This window comes from Suncus etruscus, chromosome X, assembly GCF_024139225.1.
Source record: "Suncus etruscus isolate mSunEtr1 chromosome X, mSunEtr1.pri.cur, whole genome shotgun sequence".
Classification (NCBI taxonomy): domain Eukaryota; kingdom Metazoa; phylum Chordata; class Mammalia; order Eulipotyphla; family Soricidae; genus Suncus; species Suncus etruscus.
Window position 1 is genome coordinate 123,785,560 of NC_064868.1, and position 19,954 is coordinate 123,805,513.

The window sequence follows — 19,954 nt, forward strand, 5'->3', positions numbered from 1 at the left end:
AAAGTGTGAGGTGCTATTAGTGTGAGTTAAGAAAATTAATATGCAAATTGTTCTATGTAACTTTCCATGTTTTCTTCAATGGTTGTATTTTGGTCCTGTTAAGCTATTCCCCAAATTCTTTTTTTATGCTTAATCTATTTATTTATTTATTATTTATTTATTTGGTTTTTGGGTCACACACGGCAGCGGTCAGCATTTACTCCTGGCTCTATGCTCAGAAATCGCTCCTGGCAGGCTGGGGGGACCATATGGGATGCTGGGATTTGAACCACCTACCTTCTTCATGCAAGACAAACGCCCTACCTCCATGCTATACCTCCAGTCTCATGTTTAATCTATTTAAAGGGCATGTATCACATAGTTGACATAGTTGATAATAATACGTTTGCTTTGATATAAATGGGAGCAAATTATTTAAAAATAAAAGGAGGAAGAGAAGAACAAAAGTACAGTGACAAGCAAATTTGTAAAAAATATTGTCTCTCCAATGAGGTCATTAAGTCATTTTCAGAAGGTTTATTAAGCTCTTTTTGCTAGTTGACTGTTGTGTATTTAAATATTTTAGGGGATTATTATGTTACTGACCCTAACCTGATTGGTGATTGCGCCCTACCCTAGGGTGTGACCTGGCATTCTGCCCCCACCCTAGGGTAGTACCTGATTCTGCTTCCACCATTGGGTGGTATCTGATCCCACCATTGGGTGGTACCTGATTCTGGGGGATAAAAACAAGGGTCTGTGGAAGGTTAGAGGCTTTTGGCTGGAACTGATGCTGAGGCTTTGGACTTCAGTCTTGTCCACCGAATAAAGCTAACATTTTCACAAGCCTGACTGCTAGCCGTTTCACCTCAGAACCATTGGCTGGACGGGGTGGCAGACGCTTGCTTCGAGCTGAAGGGGAAAGACCTCATCGTCCATCCCTCCATCAGTCAATTTTGACTATACATTATTTGATTAAAATAAATTAAAATGGAATGATCATTCATTATAATTTAATTATTGTTTACTAAATATATTAGATCAACCAGAAAATAGTTCAAGGATGCAAATATAAATGCCCTAAGGAACTCATATTATTACTTTGTAATTTGATTAGCTGATCTTTTTATGGGAGGAGAAAGAACATAAAACATTACACAATAACATGTAAGTTATAGTAGTAGCAATATTCTTACAATTTTCACCTTCATGCATCTAAGACAGATCTCACTTGCAAGATACAGAAACATTTGTATCTTGTAATTGTATACTTACAACAGCTCATATAATCCCCTCAATTTGGTCTGAGCAGATTTCTCTCTATAGACATAAAACTAAGATCTTTATCCTAAGCACCCCAAACACAAAACAAAATCCCTACCAGCAACTGATACCTGTAACATGTACTACTACTTAAGAACAAAACAAAACAAATAAACTTATAGAAAGTGCCATGATTACAATATGATTTTATTTTATTTTTTTAAAACATTAGTACTTATGTGAATGGAAGTATTCTTGGTGCATCCTTGAAATAATTGAGGGGAAAGAATCAAAGATGACTACCAGATTTTTTGCTTGAGCAATTGACTCAAAGGATGAAGATGACATTCTCTGAGAGAAGTAGATATCAGTTCATATTTTTACATTTAAATTTGAGGTGTCTGAAAAATATCAAGAAAAATGGAAGTTTAGAATTCAGATATATCTTTTATTTGAAACAATACATGTTTAATTTAATATATTCATATACATGATATATTGTTTAATTCAGTATATATCAGACGTACTTCTAATTTGAAAAGTCATTTAAAATATTATTTTGCTGATTGAATGAAATCACCTAATAGAGTATATCTTAAGACACAAAGAACATCTTTTATTATAGTCAGAGAAATAACAGAAAGTGTTCTAGAAATGTAGCTTTTCATGTCCAGGGAAAGGAATGTTCCCAGGTGTTTTTTGATGTGAAGGCTGTTTGTGACCTGGATGTTCATTCAAGTGAATAAAAACCAAATTGCATTGTCTTGAGAAGTCTGTGGTGAGTTAAACATTTATCTGTGGATTTATGTGAGTATGGCTTTGAAGGAGGACGAGCTAGATGGAGGGTCATGTGTAATTAGTTTTTTTTTTTAAGAGCAGAGAAAATTCCTCACTGGAATTTTCTTTATGACTTTATTTTTATTTTATATATTGTTTTTTGGTTTTTGGGACACACCCGGCTTTGCTCAGGGGTTACTCCTGGCTCTGCGCTCAGAAATCACCCCTGGCAGACATATTGGATGCTGGGATTCAAACCACCGTCCTTCTGTATGGAAGGTAAACGCCCTACCTTCATGCTATCTCTCTGGCCCCAATTTATGAATTTATTTTCCTTTTTCTCCTTACCTTCATTTTTTTCTTGTTGCCGTTGATGGTGTTTTTATGTTGATCAGGGGTTACACAGATATCTGGCTATGTTTCCCTCAAATTTTCAGCTGTGTTGCTTTCTGGGGGACGGGGGACGGTCACATATCTGGTTGTGAATCTTCACACAGCCATGGAACGCAAGGCCACAGAATCACAGGTATTTATGCACCTTTGGTCACACTACTGCTTGCACACGTATTTTCCAGGAATCACACTCTTCAGTTGAGGCATGCTGACTTAGTAGCATCACTCCAGTGCTCACACACAATTCATTATGTTTTGTACTTCTGGACTGTCATGCTTTTACATTTCTCACTGGTATTTTAAAAGATAAGTAGCATAACTTGGATAATAAAGATAGTAAAGCTCATTAAGTATGATTTGTTACTAAATAGATTTTCTGGGAGCAAGTTTTCTACATATTTTGCCTTTAGGGTTACAATACATATATTCATGATTTTTATTTGGGTATATTTTGCAAGTGTGCAAATATGCCAATTATCAAAGATATGGATATGAGCAACTCCAACATTACTCTTGTTTTTCAGATCTTTCAAGAAATAGGTTTACAGAAATTCCTTCTGATGTCTGGTTATTTGCACCTCTGGAAACATTGAATTTGTATCATAACTGTATCAAAACCATTCCTGAGGCCATTAAAAATCTGCAGATGCTAACATACCTTAACATTAGGTAAGGAAATCTTTATTTTTAAATTTTGTTTATTATAATTTTAATTCTTTTTAGCAGCAACAAATGTAGTTGTTTCGTTATGTATTTATATTTATCTCAATAGCATCTTATATTTTATATGTCCACATTTCTTAATAGGTGTTTGGTTTTGTCTGAAATCAATATTTCTAAAATTTTTGTCTGCATGGGTCTAACTTGTAAATTAAAATGCAGGTTTTAGAGACTGTATGTGTGGCTTACTGGTGTGGTAAATACCTCATATGCATGCAGCCCTGAGTTCAATCCTTGGCACCACAAAAATAAATAAGTACAATAAAATGTAGATTCTTATTCTTCATTTGACCAACTTCCTGGTAATACCTATGTCTGATAACTCTGAACTTATTTTGAATGACAAAGCTTTAGATCAGAAATAGTTCAGTACAATCATAGCATAACATTACAGATAATTATTTATACAGTCTCAGTTAAAGTGAAATAATATATAGAAATAGTTGCTGGACTGTATTTTTTACACTGTTGTTACTAATGCATTTCAAAGATATAGTTGGATGGAAGGGCCGGAGGGATAGCACAGTGGTGTTTGCTTTGCAAGCAGCCAATCCAGGACCCAAGGTGGTTGGTTCGAATCTTGGCATCCCATATGGTCCCCCGTGCTTGCCAGGAGTTATTTCTGAACAGATAGCCAGGAGTAAGCCCTGAGCACCACCAGTTGTGGCCCAAAAACCAAAAAATATATATATAGTTGGATGGAAATGTTGCATTACTAGGAAATGGATGTCCTCCTAGGGAGTGCTCACTATATGCTCAGCTGTATTCCAAATACTTTCTATAGAACAAAGTGGTGTAGAGAACAAAATATTACATGTCATTTTTACAATAGCATTTTATGATATGTGCTATTATTATTCCTGCATTACCAGTGAGGATATTGAAGTAGAGAGATTAAGTATTTGCTATAAATTCACATACACACCTACGTAGACATTAGTGAGCAAGTGTAGGATGAAGGTTTAAATCAAAGCAGTATGACGGCATACTCTGCGCTCGTAGCTATAATCCTGTATTTTTAATCGCATGAACATCGAATAGCTGCAATAAAAATTATTCTGATGCTTGCGTCAGCGACATATCTACTAAAACTGGAATGATATACAGAGACTATGGCTTAACTGCATTTCACCTTCTCAAACTGCCAAGCCACCAAATTTGTTTCCAATCCACAGATCCTGGACCATGCAGCTGCTTGTGGCTGAATGACACTTCAAGCTTTTGTAGTAGTGTAAAACCAGGAGTGTCATAGAAAAGTTATGTAGTAATCTAGTGAGCACAGCGAACCGAAACAGTAACACAAAAGGCCCAACTAGTACCAACCAAAGCTCAGTAAATCCATAAAAAACTGACTTTGTAATACCATGGAGAGTTATGACAAATAATTCAAATGGATCTTTGTTGATCTAAGTTTTGATAATTCCTTTTGCCATTGTGTTGTAACAAACAATATGGAATAAATTTGTTTGTGCTTGTAAGGATGCAGGCTCTGTTGGTGGGTAGAAAATTGTGTACGTTGGTGAGGGGAAGATCACACTGTTGGTAAGATTGGAGTTGAATGTTTAATGCCTGAGACAACTGTATTATGAACAACTTCAAAAGTCACGGTGTTATAATAGAAAATTTCAAAATATTGACAATTTAAGTGGGTGCCATTGAACGGAAGGGAACAGGCATACTGTAAAAAATTAATCACTTCTTTAGTTTTTATTAGTTATGATAATATAGTGTCTTAAAGTCCTATTCCATATAGAATGACTTATTTAAATATATTATATATATTAAATATATATAGGGAAATGATATGCATAAACAATAAATGCTCACTTATTGCTGTGATGTTATTTCTTATGTCTCCACAAGTGGTATCATCTAATAATATTTACTACTTTAGTTGAAACCGCTTGTACTTAAAAATGTGTGAGAGAGGTTTCCTTCTATAGATACCAGTTTAGGTCACTTCTTTCTCCCTGGTACATGTCTCCTTGATCTGCCTTGGGAGAGATTTGACGAAAGTAGGCATATGTAAGCTCTTTGATTTTCTTTTATTTTGTTACTTTAAGGAAAAACTTACATTTCTATATTAAAACATCATGGAGTTGTTTTTTTTTTAATTAATACTCTGTAAGTCTTGCCTGTTTTAATCTTTAAACTTCTGACTTATGTTTGATAGTCACAGTTTTTTTAATAAACTGTATTGAAATAGCAATTGTTTTTGTGACCGCATTTTCAACTGTCTCTAAAACTCAACAAAAATAAGCATTAAAGATTTTTTGCAGTGTTAGAAGAAAGCAGCCAACTGCTCACTCAATGAGCTTGCTGAGTCAAAGAAAGATAAGTCAATTTTTAAACATTTTTGATCTAAAGACAGGATATATTTGTAGGTTTGATTTATTATAGTCTTTACACTCCATAGGCTCGCTCTCATTTTTAGTAGAATCTTGATGATAGAACCTTTAATATTCCAGACAGTCATTTTCCCAAGGCTTCTTCCCATGATTCTGAAAATATTAAGGGTTGTGATAGACCTTCAGCATATTTGGAATTCCAGCAACCTGAGCTGGGACTGAATTACTGCTCTAAAGCATTGTCCTTTAAAAAAACGACTAGCCAGTTAGGGTTTCTGTACATACTCTGCATCCATAAAATATATTGAAACTTCCTTCTAACAATTTATACTTTTTGAACTGACATTAGACAATTTTCTATTGATAAGTAATTTTGAATTCTTGATTGTCTAGAGCCAGTTGGACTGGCATCTATGATGAGGGTTTGATATGTTGCAGATACTGTGACAAGCACTTAAGTACTGCCCGAGCTTTAGGGGTCTCTGGTCAGCCATCAGTAAGCCAGCCATTTTACTGTATTGGTTCAACAATCAGGGCTTCTAACACAGAAGCTATTCTTTAAGTTGACAGAAACATGAAGAGCAATTATTGTCAATATTCAACAGGTACACGAAGAGCACAGACTGGGTTATGAAGTCCTCTTAAGTATGAAGTCGTGACAATTTACTTTTCTAATTTGTCTATGTTACACTCTATATTTAAATGTTCCTATATTGCTATATTATTTATTTATTTTTATTTATATTTTCATTTTATTATTTATTTATTATTTATATATTGTTTTTATTCCTGGTTGCATTTTTGCTTGCAGTTTATATTCTAAAAGACCTAAACTATTTTGAACAGGGGACTATCCCAACCTTGGAGTTATTATTAAGGGTACAATTTTCCACACATGTTCACATATAAATATAACAGTATAATTTATGTATTTTGGCAGTAAGATTGTTTTTTTTTTTACTGTTCAGACTGCAATCACATGTGTTACAGACTAGGTGACTTAAAAAGTATGGGACTTTGTCACTTTGTCACAGTACTGGAGGCTAGAAAATCTAAGAACAAGGTTTCGGCAAATATTGGTATTTATATAGATCACATATTGTCATTCATATGTGGTTATTTTTTCCTCTGTTTTCACAAGGTAGAAGAAAAAAGAATCTCTTTTGGGGGTCTCTTTTATGAGGGCACTAATGTTTCTGAAAGCTATGTTCACATGACTTCATTTCATCCTAAATATCTTTAATCTTTCACCTAAAATACCATCATATTAAGTATTATGATACTGGTCTGGATTTAGGTGGATAAAATCATTTAGTCTGTAACAGACTACTTGGCACAGTTTGCATTAACATATAAATTGCTTGTAGTAATATTAAGTCAAGGGTCCCAGAGCCACATTGCCAGGGGATCTTACCAATAGCCTGGATTCTAATCCTGACTCTTCTACTTAAAAGTTTTGTGAGTTTGAGTTTAGTTAGTCTCGTTTTTTTCTCATTTTTATTAAAGCACTGCAATTTGCAAAGATATTCGTAGCTGAGTTTTAGTTCTGCAATGTTTCAGCATTGACCTTGCCACCAGTGCTAACTTTCCTCCACCAATGTTTCCAGGTTCCCTCCCACATCTCTCCCCAGGTCTGTCATCTTGACAGATACATTTTTGTTTTATTTTTTTGGGGGACACTGACTTTACTCCTGGCTCTTCTCCTAGGGTGCCTCCTGGCGGTGCTCAGGGGACTATATGGGATGTAGAGAATGAAACTCAGGTTGGCTCACTGCAAGGCAAACACCCTACTCTACCTGTGCGCTATGGCTCTGGCCAGATACCTTTTTAAGTTTGATTGTTAAAGTTTGGGCTTTATGGTTTTAGTGTTATTGATTTTGTAGTTCGGATATTTACCTCTGTGCTTCCTTATCACCACTGATGTACCTAAATCTCCTTGACCCCTACCCTCTGATATTTCTCATCTGTCTTACATCTCTTACCATCTATTCTATTTATTTTATTCTCCTACCTGTACTCTGGGGCCAAGGGTAATCTAGGTTTCCGTCCAATTTCTTTATATTCCATCATCCATTTATTATAAACACTACAAAAAAGTATTATCATTTTGTATTTTTGTCCTTTTGAATGAATGTTTTTCTATCCTTTGGATAGATATTCAAAATTGTCAGCTCATTTTTTAGTTTACATAAGCAACATGGATGAGAGTGCTTTTTTTTCCTGCTCCATCCACACCAACTCAGATTACTCTTAGTAATTTTCATATGTTCCATTCTCACTTATGTAAGATGATATCTCATTAGCCACTTTATTTGGATTTCCTTGACAATAAAAGAATATGAACAATTTTCTCATTGGGCATCTCTTGGTTCTCCTTGGATCATTTGTTGATGATGTTTTAGCATATTTTTTGTTAATCTTTGTGAGTCTCTTTTTGACTCCTCATTTGTAAAAATGGACATTATGATACTATCTGTTTCTCAATAGTAGGTTGTTAAAAGGATTAATGACTTTAATTCAGTTCAGGTACTCTGAACATGGCCTGTCACATATTAAGCATTCAGTAAGTGATAGCTCTTGTAATATTTAACAGTGACCTTAAAGATAGGAATTCTTATTAACTCTAAGCTGAGATAAATGTGCTACCATAAATCAGAACAAAATGTGATTGGTTGAGTCACTATGTGGTTTTGAAGCTATAAATCAATAACTAATTGTTTTATAAACTGGAATACAAAACATGTGAATTAATTCTTGATGCTCTTTCCTAATTTAAAACATGGAGATATTGAATATAGTAACTTTCTGTAAGAAAGCATAGGTTCTGGCATTATCTTACTCATAAAAGTGGCTATGAGCTTTTGAGAACTGGCTATGTCAGAGGTAACAACACACATTATACTTCTGTCTGGGTAAATCACTTGACCCATTTTTTAGTTTGGTTTCTGGACACACTTCACTGTGTTCAGGGATAAATCTTGCCTTTTAGCTCAGGGGTCACTCCTGGTGGAGCTCTTGGAGCCATGTGTGATAACAGAGATTGAACTTCGGTTGGCCGCTTGCAAGGCAAATACCCTACATTCTATACTATAATTCTGGAGCCACTTAAACAATTTTAACCTTTACTTTTGCAGGGGTGTAGCAAAGGCAATACCCCGTCTGGTGGGGTTAAATGTGAGAAATAGATAAGATAGTGCGTGTAAGGATTTTAATAATAAAGTTATTAAATGACTTATTGTTTAGTGAAAGCTGCCTGTTTTTTGCAGTGATTTAGAGACTTTAATTATAATGATACTTTTTTATTCATTTCAGCCGAAATCTTTTATCAACATTGCCAAAATACTTATTTGATCTTCCCCTTAAAGTTTTGGTGATCAGTAATAACAAACTGGTATCCATTCCAGAAGAAATTGGGAAGCTGAAAGATTTAATGGAACTGGTAAGTCAAGTAGTTGTATTGATTGTTTCTGGTATGTGTCATGTGTGCTTTTGTATTTGGAAAGATAGCTAGTTTCTCTATTGATAGTCTTTGTAAATTAAAATACCCAGGAGTAACCTCTGTGTCACCTGGTGTAACCCTAAAAGCAAAATAAAAAAGAAAAACTAAGGTTTATTGTTTATTCTATAGTTATATAAGTAAAAATAACCATTCTATATGTTTTTCTTTTTTTTCTTTCTTGAAGAGTGGGAGGTTGGATGGTGCTCAGTTTACTCCTTGCTCTGCTCTCAGGGATTACTCCTGGCAGGCTTGGGAGTTGTCGGGGAATTTTTCTAGGTCAGCTGTATTTAAGCCAATTGCTTTATTACCTGTTGTACTCTCTAGTCTCCTGCTTAATGTTTAATTATAGCTCATAGGCATAATAATAGCCCAGTAGTTTCAGGATCAGAGCCAAAAGACTCGCTTTTGAATTTAACTTAGAATTTTCCAATGAATAAGTATTTTTCTATATCTCTTGTGTATTGTAAAGGTTCTGGGCAGGGGAAAGATCAATTTTTATTATTTTTAGATGTTACAGGGCATCTGTGAGAGCAGTATTGATGCAAATAGCAAAGTGAATAAAATGTAATTTTTATAATCAGTTGGGAACAAAGATAAATCGAGACTGACTTATCATATAGTGATAATAGAAATAATACTTTTAATTACTTTAAACATAAAGTTTTAATTATTTATTATTTTCACTTGGATCCACACCTGGCATTGTTTATGGCTCACTTCCTGTGGTAACCATGTAGTGTTAGCTTCTGTATACCAATTATGTGCTTTAAATTATTGAGTTTTCCTCCTGCTCTGACAAAACATTTTAGGTTTGAATTGAGGGGAATGTGACTACCTCCTCTATTCCAAGGAGAACTCTGCCCATCTCAGTTTTGGGTGCTGGCTGGTTGTATTGGAGCTACATTAGTATTGCTAGGGACCACCAGGGCCTACTCAGTGGTACATGGAGAACATAGCTAACTACATCTGATGTGTTCTCAGGAGTTTATTTAGTGCATATATTTTAGTAATTGAGCTGATTTACAGAATAACAGCATTGAACTAGTTTTACATTCTTTATTTTTATTTGGCTACACCCAGTGACGCTCAGGGGTTATTCCTGGGTATACACTCAGAAATCGCTCCTGGCTTGGGAGACCATATGGGATGCTGGGGGATCAAACTGCAGTCCGTCCTAGTCTAGCCCTGGCAAGGCAGAGGCCTTTAGGCTTGTGCCACCTCTCCAGCCCCTGCTTTAACATTCTTTACTTCTGCCTAATACAATATGCTATATTTATTTTTATTTCCTGTTTTATCTTGAGTAATCTTTTATATATGTATATATATATGTTTTGGGGCCACACTTGGTGACGCTTAGGGGTTAATCTTGGTTTGGGGGGCCATATGGGACACTGGGGATCGAACCGAGGTTTGTCCTAGATCAGCCACATGAAAGGCAAATGCCCTACCGCTGTGCTATCACTCTGGCCAAATACATATATATTTAAAATATTTTAGAGCATTGTAATTTTCAAAGTTTTGTTTTAGTCATACAATGTTTCAGCACCAATCCCACCATCAGTGTCAACCTCCACTAATATTCTCAAATGTGTTCTACCATACTCCTCCTCTCCCCCAGTCTGTCATCATAACAGGCGCCATTTTAAGTATGGTTGGTAAAATTTGGGTCTCATGATTTGTTTCTTGACTCCTTGGTTTTGATATTTAGTTTTATTAAGATTATAAGACCCTTGGAAATGATTGAATATAATTATGTATTTTAACATAGAAATTCCTGATATATCTACTTTTATATTTTCAGTGGTGAACAAAACTGATTGTCTGCATAAAATAGCTCAAATTATCCCTTGAAAAACTTTTTTAATGATTTTTAAAATATTTTGAACTAAATTATGTGTCATCACTTGTATGCACTAATCTTTGTACTACTATGGTAGAAGTGTGGGTGACTGTTGTATATGAAAATATTTCCATAATATTTCCATTCTTTGCCTGTTGTCCCACCTTGACCTTCCAGGTGGGGGCGCTGTTAAGAGCCAAATAAATAGTTTGGGAGCAAGGTGTTCAGAGTCTTTTGCCAGAGTTGGCTGGCTGGCTCAAGGTGTGTTTTGGAGCTAGCAGCAGGCTGACAAAGGACTCTCTTCGCCCAACCTTTTACCCTTAACACTCCTGTCTGTTTGGATTATTTGCTGCGGATAAATATTACCAAGATCTCCCCCCCAAAAGGGGAGAAGAGGATGGGAATCAATTTCTTATTCTGGAAGCTCTTTGCGGATACGCAATCAACAAAGGATTAAACGGGACTAACAAATGGGGCAAATGGTGATATAGAAATATATGTAATAATCCCTTAGAATAACTCTAAAATATTTTATCTATTCTATTTGATCAAAGAAGATTTGCTTTTCTACAGTTTATATTAATTTTTAAACTTTTATTATTTTCTGTACTTATCTATTTGTTGCTGTAACCATCCTGAAAATGTTTCTTTTCTATAATTCCCTTCCAATATTACATTAAATATAAACAAGGTTTCAGATATGACCAAACTGAGTCAAAATTAAGAGAAAATATATTTTGACATGAATGTTTTTCCTGTTCTATTTTTTTCTGTTTTTCTAGTTTAGGTAACATTGTTATGATATTCTTAAGGTTTTAGGTTCTGATGTATATATTTATTTTAACATCACCAATGTTCCCAGGACATTTGAACAATCTCTATGATACTTTTAGTGAGCTCTTTTTCCCTGCACCAACCATCTTTTCTTCCATTCACTGCTTTGTAATTTTACTTAATATTTCTAGCAATATTTGATTATATTCTTTTGTTTTATTTATCTGTTTAGCATATATTAAAGAAGACACCTGATATATGTCCTACCTTTGATTTCCTTCTTTTAAAAATAATTTCTGTATTAAAGACCATGGTTAGAAAAATGTTCATAGTTGAGTTTCAGTCATTGAATGTACACCATGCTACTGCAGTTTAGCTTTCTGGCCACCAACATATCCCATTTCCCTCCTCCATACCTTGTCTGTCTTTGGGACATTCTATTTCTCTCTCACACTAACTTTATCACAGTAGTTGTTAGCACTCACCACTCTTTGTGTAGGCTTTATATTGTGGGCTAGTTCTCCAGCCCTTATCTCTATTGTCTCTGGGTATTATTACCATATTGCTTTTATTTTTCTTAAATCCCACAAATGAGTGAGACTATTCTGTCTTTATCTTTCTCACTTTCACTCGGCATAAAAGTCATCATTTCCATTCATGTATAGGCAAATTTCAAGACTTCATTTTTCCTAATAGCTGACTAGTATTTCATTGTACAGACATACCAGAGTTTCTTTAGCCACTCATAAATTGTCTGGCACCTGTTTTGTAAATAGTATTGTAAATAGTGCTGCAATGAACACAGGAGACAGAGAGCATCTTTGTATTGTGTTTTTGTGTTCCTAGTGTATATACTTAGTAGTTATATTCCTGGATCATATGGGAGCTCAATTTCCAGTTATTTGAGGAATATCAATATTGTTTTCTATAAAGGCTGGACTAAATGGCATTCCCAACAGAAGTGAATGAGAGTTCCATTCTCCCCACATCCATGAGAGCATTGATTGTTCATTGTGATGTATGACAGACTTTGTGGCATGAGATGTTAACACATCATTTAGATTTGCATCTCGCTCACGATTAGTGATGTGGAACATTTTTCATGTGGCTTTTGGCTATCTGCATTTCTTTTTTGAGAACATGTTCATTTCTTCTCCCCATTTTTGATGGAGTTAGTTGTTTTTTCTTAATAACCTCTGTCAGTACCTTGGATATTTTAAATATTAGTCCTTTATCTGATAGGTATTGAATGAATAGTTTTTCCCATTCCATCAGTCTCTAAATACTCAAGTCTATTTCATTGATCTGAGAGTTTGTCTTTATGCCAACAATGCTGTTTTGATGACTATTTTTAATAGTACAATTGAAAGTTGGGGAAGGTGTTACCTCCCATCTTCTTTCAACCAAGGATTGCTTTAGCTATTCTTGCACATTTATTTTTCCAAATTAATTTCTGGAGTGTTTTGTACACTTCTTTGAAGAATGTCATGGATATCTTAGAGAAATTGCATTAAATCTGTATAGTGATTTATATTTGTCTTCTGTTTTCATCTCTTAGTGAGAAATTTCTGAAGCATCCTAGTTTCAATTGGTGAAAGTTAGTTTTCAGTTGAAACTTTCAAAGGACTGTTTTTTATATAATAGTGTTATAACCACAAATATTTGTGGAGGAAAATTAATTTACTTTTCTGTATTGACTTTAGTAATATAAACGGGACTCTAGTATCTTTAGGGAAGTGATATTTGAGATAACATGTTAGCTATAAATCCATGTGCTTTAATTTAAATGAAATGAATTAGTGGTTTTCAGTTCTTTTGTTATAATTTTATTTTGTTTTCTTTAGGATATCAGCTGCAATGAGATTCAGGTCCTTCCCCACCAAATGGGAAAATTGCATTCACTTAGAGAACTAAATATAAGAAGAAATAATCTTCATGTGTTGCCAGAAGGTAAGATTCTCACAATTTTACTGAAATGAATAAGCGTGAACTATGTAAAATATAATTTATTTTTTAATTTCTTAACAGAATTAGGAGATCTTCCCTTAGTCAAGTTGGATTTCTCTTGTAATAAGGTGACCGAAATTCCAGTTTGTTACAGGAAGCTGCATCATTTACAAGTAATAATTTTGGATAACAATCCATTGCAAGTACCACCAGCACAGGTGTGTTATAAAAATATGCTTTATGATCGTAATTTTATTTTTTGTTCATGATTATATTCCTTTATGAATGGTAAAATAACAAAATCTAAAGCAGAACTTAATTTGTTCTTTAATTATTTTTGTCTAAAGGAATTTTTATATAAGTGACTTTATGATGATACAAGGAATTTTAGGTTAACTTCTAGAGAATAAATACTATTAAGTCCATATATCAACTTGTAAACTGGTAAGTCTGTTATCAGTTTATCATAAAATGAAGGATTGTGTACTGTAGGAAATAAAATTAAATTTTCTTCTAGCTTTTTAGGTTTTTGATAAGAGACATCCTATGTAATAAAAGATGGACATATGTGGCCAGAGAGATAGCCTGGAGGTAGGGCATTTGCCATGCATGCAGAAGGACCGTGGTTCAAATCCCGGCATCCCATAAGGTCCCTCGAACCTGCTAGGGGCAATTTCTGAGCGTAGAGCCAGGAGTAACCCCTGAGTGCTGCTAGGTGTGACCCAAAAACCAAAATAAATAAATAAAAGGATGGGCACAAGAAAAACGAACAAGTTTAGTAGCATATATAGTTTCTATTGTCATGGCAGATACCCAGAAAAACTTATTAACTCTTCAAATTGTCTAAAAATACTACCATTTATATGGTATAATATATATAATAAAGATGATATAATATATATTATATAACCTTTAGTGAGAGAAAATACTAGGGAGGGGAACTAGTAAGAAAGGTTATTTGACAGCACTTGAGGATATACTGTTATACAGTTTCTTCTCTATTTCTAGAGACTCATTTTTCATCTCTCCCTGTTAAAGAGGGAGGAAAATATCCTTATAAAAAGTATCCTTTACAAAAACATAGCTTGTATTTAGTTTTCAGAGATTTTTCTGTCTGCTCTCACTTAAGAGGCAGCTTAAATAACTCATCATTTTAAGACATAATCCTTTTGTGGGGCAGGGGCGTACACCTGCTGGTGTTCAGGAGTAACTCCTGACTCTGCACTCAGAAATCGCTTCTGGCAGACTTGGGGGACCATATGGTATGCTGGGAATCAAACTGCTGTCCTAATGCTCCAGCCCCAGACAGAATCCTTTACTTTGCATTCCAAGCTCTGTTCAGCTTTCCTTGGGCTGCTCCTGCCAACACACTGTCAGTGGTGTGATTGGCAGTTCTGTTTTAGGTCCTGGGGTTCAAGCACTGCAATGGGGGAATTTATCAGGGCCACAGCAGGATATGTTGAGTGACCTCCAGGAACACTCAGGACCATGTTCTGGTGACTGAACCCAAACCTTCCATGTACACTTACCTTTGTATATCCCTGTACCTTAAAATGTGTTTTATGGGGCCGGAGCAGTGGCACAGGATGTAAGGTGTCTGCCTTGTGAACACTAGCCTAGGGTGGATGGTGGTTTAATCCCCCTGATCCTCCCGCATCCCATATGGTCCCCCAAGACAGGAACGATTTCTGAGTGCATAGCCAGGAGTAACCCCTGAGCGTCACCTGGTGTGGCCCAAAAACCAAAATGTATTTTATGGTAGCAACTTTTACTCCTCTTCAAATCTCTGCTTCTCGGATATATGTTTACTTGGTGTTTGTTATGTGATTAAAAAAATTTCTTAGTACTGATATCTGAAATGATTACAAAAAGAACAAAATGTAATTAGCAAAGTATTAATGCAGTCTTTAGTTTGGGCAGTCAATCCATGTGGAATTTGATACATGCGTGTAAATGAATATACCTGGATTTAAATTAATGACAGACACAAAGGATGAGAGTGGCCAGCAGGGGAGAGATGGAAACAGAATTTTACAAAATAAAAAAATAGAATGGTAGTCACTGTAGTCAGCTTGCACTTCACAGAATATTTAACTTAGATGACAGGGTGAAGAAATCCCAGACTGTATTTAAATATGTACAGGGTTTGCTTACATCTAGAGGAAAAATTGACTTCTTTTCCTTTAAAGATAGGTTCCACTCGTTTCAAAGTGGGTGCCATTTCTAATTTCAGTAATAACTGGTCCAGACCTGGTAATTGCTTCCTTAGCAGAAGGCTAACAGTTGACACTGAAGTGTTACTTGAGAAGGCATCAAGAGACATTGATTTACTGTGTTATACCTGGGAACTAGTTGGTATAGATGGAAATGTAGCTCTGAATATAATGACAAACGCCAAATATATGAAATTTTGTGGCATGCCCAAGGAGTAACAATGTTCTATGAACTATACTCCTCAATTATGTTTTTGAGAGTGGGGTACAATAGTGCTTATCACATTTGCTGTTCATTGCTTAAATTATGGTTAGAGGGACTAAGAAACAATATTTTAAGTTTAGTTTGATTTATTATAAATTTAAATAGATGCATGAGGCCCAGTGGATATAATGGGCCTATACCACTTGAATGTTATGTATGTGCAAATATAGACATACATATACATACATATATGTAACTGGGAGTCCTCTGAAAATGGCTAAACAGTGAGGCTCTCCATTGATACACTTCTTGCACTAAATCGAAGTTCCATTTGGATTCCTATTGTTTCACTCTAGAATGGAGAGAGAGCCAAGAGTTACTAAGCATTTTAACTGTAAGACTTCCACTGCCTGAAACAAAATAATTTATAGAATGCCCTTAGCAGAAGTATGGGAATTAAAAGGTATAAGAATGATGCCTTCCATGACTGAGGGACTTAGGGATAATGTTCAACATTCTAAAGTCATACTATAAATTATATGTGAGGTAGAAAATACAGTCATCAGTATTCTAGTATTATGTTTAACAATTTGTTTATATGCATGAATATGTTTAACATTCATATGTATGCTTATACATACTTCTACATATTTGTACATCTGTTTGTAATTTTGTATATAAAGTATTTCTTTTAAATCACAGTTTTTGAAATTTTAACTCAGGAAGCTTTATAAAGGTGGGAAAAGTTGTGCTTTATCTAAATGAGGGCAAAAATTAGCAAAGAGGAATTCTTCATATATAATAGAGATGAAAGTTTGTAAACACATATGGATCATCAGTTTGTGGGTTTTTTTGTTTTTGCTTTTGTTTTGCTTTTTGGGCCACACACGGTGACTCTCAGGGATTGCTCCTGGCTATGTTCTCAGAAGTTGTTCCTTGGGGAACATTTTGGGATGCTGGGGGATCGAACTGCAATCCATCTTAGGAAAAACGTGTATAAGGCAAAAGCCCTACCGCTTTTGCCACCGCCCTGGCCCCAAAATCATCAGTGTGAATTACAGAAATAATTTTGAAAAGTGAAAGAAAAACATATTTAGAAATAATTTGAAAAGTTAAAGAAAAAAGTTGTTAGGCTTAGCGATAACTCAACAGATTGGAGTGTATGCTTTGCACAGAGGATGCTTTGTACAGAGGACTCAGTCCCCAGAATGGCATAGTCCCTGCCCACTACCAAGAGTGACCTCCAAAGCCTGATAGTTTGTTTATTGCAAAGGATCTGGGTATATGAAGTGGAACAAGGCAAATTTCTTCTTCAACAGATGGTGTTGGGAAAATTGATTATTCTTTTGTTAAAAAAATGAAAATGAAACAATATCTCACTGAATTCACAAAAATTAACTGTATTAAAGACCTCAGTATGGCTGGCAAAAGCCCTGAGAAATAGAGGGGAAATTGCCCCCTCCCCGAAAATCTTGAAAGGACTGGGAGGAAATTGTAAGCTGGAAGGAGAAACTCCTCCTTTGCTGAGAGAACAGGCTTCTCATGCCCAGAGACAACAAAGCAAATGTAATGATTTATACCATCATCAGTGTACAACAGCATAAAATGTAGAAACACACACACACATACACACATACACACACTACAAAGAACACTATGGGAAAGCATCATAGCATCACCACCATGCTTAGGGAATGAAGTGGATGGATCTGAAGACCAAATGAGTACCAGTCACTAATGTAGCCTCTCTGAGACTTTAGGGAGGAAATATGGAGTATGTTCCAGGAACTCCAAGAATTCATGAAATGAACCAAATAAACCACAAATAAGAATTAAGATCACATGAAAGTAGAAATAAGATTACTCTCAAACTGAAATATCAGGGCTAAAAAACCTGGTAGCCAAAATGAAAATCTCACTGGAAAACCTCACCAACAGAGTAATAGCTGTGAAAGATTCAGTGAGCTGGAAGATGAGGTGCATAATAATTCCATACAACAGTAGAGGCTGGAAAAAAGCCTTAAAATTGATCAGATGATGTAAAAAAATCCTCAAAGTGTGTGAACAGATCAAAATAGCTGTCTGTTATAAACTCAATAGAAACAACATAAGAATTATTGGAGTCCACAGGCCCAGGAAGAAAAACTTTATGAAAAATCAACAGTCAAGGACTGGGAGTTAAAAGCTCCAAGAGCTAAAGAGTGCATGCAAACAATACTCCATGCCTAAAGAGTACCGGGTAAAAGAGATCCAAAGACAAACACCCAAAAGCACATCCTAGTCACAGTGAAGAATCCCACAGATAGGAATGGAATACTGAAGGTAGAAGATCAAAAAGGAAAATTATGTACATAGGAGCATCCTTATATATAGCAGATATGTCAAAAGCAACCCTCAAGGTCAAAGGCAGTGTTGGGAAAGACAAAACTCAATGAAATGAATGCTTTGACAAGAATACTTCACCCAGTCAGACATATCTTTGGGTTTGAAGGAAAGATACACAGTTTCACAGTTAGACAAATGCTGAGGAATTTTACATACTCAAAATCAAGAACTTGATATCAGATCTGAAGCTTTAAGGTATGTAGAAGAAAATGTCGACAAACACTCTATGACATTCAGATTAAAGGCATGTTTAAAGAGGAAACACCACTGTTAAACAAGTGCAAGCAGAGATAAACAAATTGGACTAAATACAAACTAGGAAACAAATGTCACCCATGGAATGGGAAAAACTTTTCATCCCAAATTCATCTGATAAGGGACTAATTTCCAAGATATACATGGTTCTAACTTAACAATAGAAACAAGAACTTAACAACAAAAACAAATCTAACCCCATCAAAAATGGAGAGAAGAAATGAACAAACATTTCCTCAAAGAATAAATACAGATGGCCAAAAGACACATGAATAAATGCTTCATATCACTAATTATTAGAGAGGTGCAAATTAAAACAATAGTGAGTGATTATCTCATGCCACAGATACTGGCACACATCACAAAGAACAAGAACCACCAGTGTCAATATCCCTTCACCAATGTTCTCAGAATCTATTCTACACTTTCCCCATACCCGGCTGTATCCTGCCACCATAAAGACACCTGTATAAATATAGACTTTTATGTTTGGAAAATATTGATTCTGGCATTCTATGAATATAGAATGATTTTTCATTTTTCTGGGTCTTCAATTTCTTAAGTCTTTTTAAGTTTTTGTGTTTTATGTATCCCACCTCTTTTATTAAATTGATTTATAGGTACTTGATGTTTCTTGAAACTATTTTAAATGGGATAGATTCTTGGATAATTTTATTCCTCTGATTCATTATTTGTATAAAGTAGTGAAATTGATTTTTTTGTGAATCAACTTTCTAGCTGACCACTTTGCTGTATTGACTTATTGTTTCTAGAAAAAATTTTTTTGGAGACTTTAGGATCTTCACTGGATATCATCACTGTCATCTGCAAATAGAGTTTCACTTCCTCTTTTCCAATTTGAATTATTTTGATTTCCTTTTCTTGTTTGATTGCTGTTGGTAGGATTTCTAATACTATGTGGAATACGAGTGGAGACAATGGACATTCTTTCCTTGTTCCTGCTTTCAGTGGAAATGCTTTCAGTTTTCCACCATTAACAATAAGTAATATTGACGAAGGAATGGTGAAGGGTGGTCTCTGTGTTTGTCTCTGGTACCCAGGTTCTTAAATATTTTCAAAAATGAAATACTGATGCTGAAAAAATGAAAATGAAAAATGAAAATGATGATGCTGAGACTAGGAGTTAGAATGTAGAAAAGATTATTGAAAAGTAAAGGAGTAGAAACACAATTTCTTGAATGTGTGGAGAAACTTAGTATAGGACTAAGTTAATATGGCTCCTTTTGTGGAGGAGCATTATAGGAAATTTTAATCTTTATATAGGCTTGAAAACTCTTTGCATTCCTTACCAATTGTTAAGAATGTCCTGAAGCATTCTCCATTCACCCCTTGATC

At 35.1% G+C, this 19,954-nt stretch overlaps 1 protein-coding gene across 1 annotated transcript in view; it reads left to right on the forward strand.

Annotated features, from left to right (window-relative positions):
- LRCH2 (leucine rich repeats and calponin homology domain containing 2) overlaps positions 1-19,954 on the forward strand; it is a 123,605-nt gene that overhangs the window by 38,626 nt on the left and 65,025 nt on the right. Inside the window, exons 2-5 of the mRNA XM_049767563.1 lie at positions 2,937-3,081; positions 8,793-8,919; positions 13,438-13,543; positions 13,622-13,758. Coding sequence (XP_049623520.1) covers positions 2,937-3,081; positions 8,793-8,919; positions 13,438-13,543; positions 13,622-13,758 — 515 coding nt within the window. The remainder of the gene's footprint in view (positions 1-2,936; positions 3,082-8,792; positions 8,920-13,437; positions 13,544-13,621; positions 13,759-19,954) is intronic.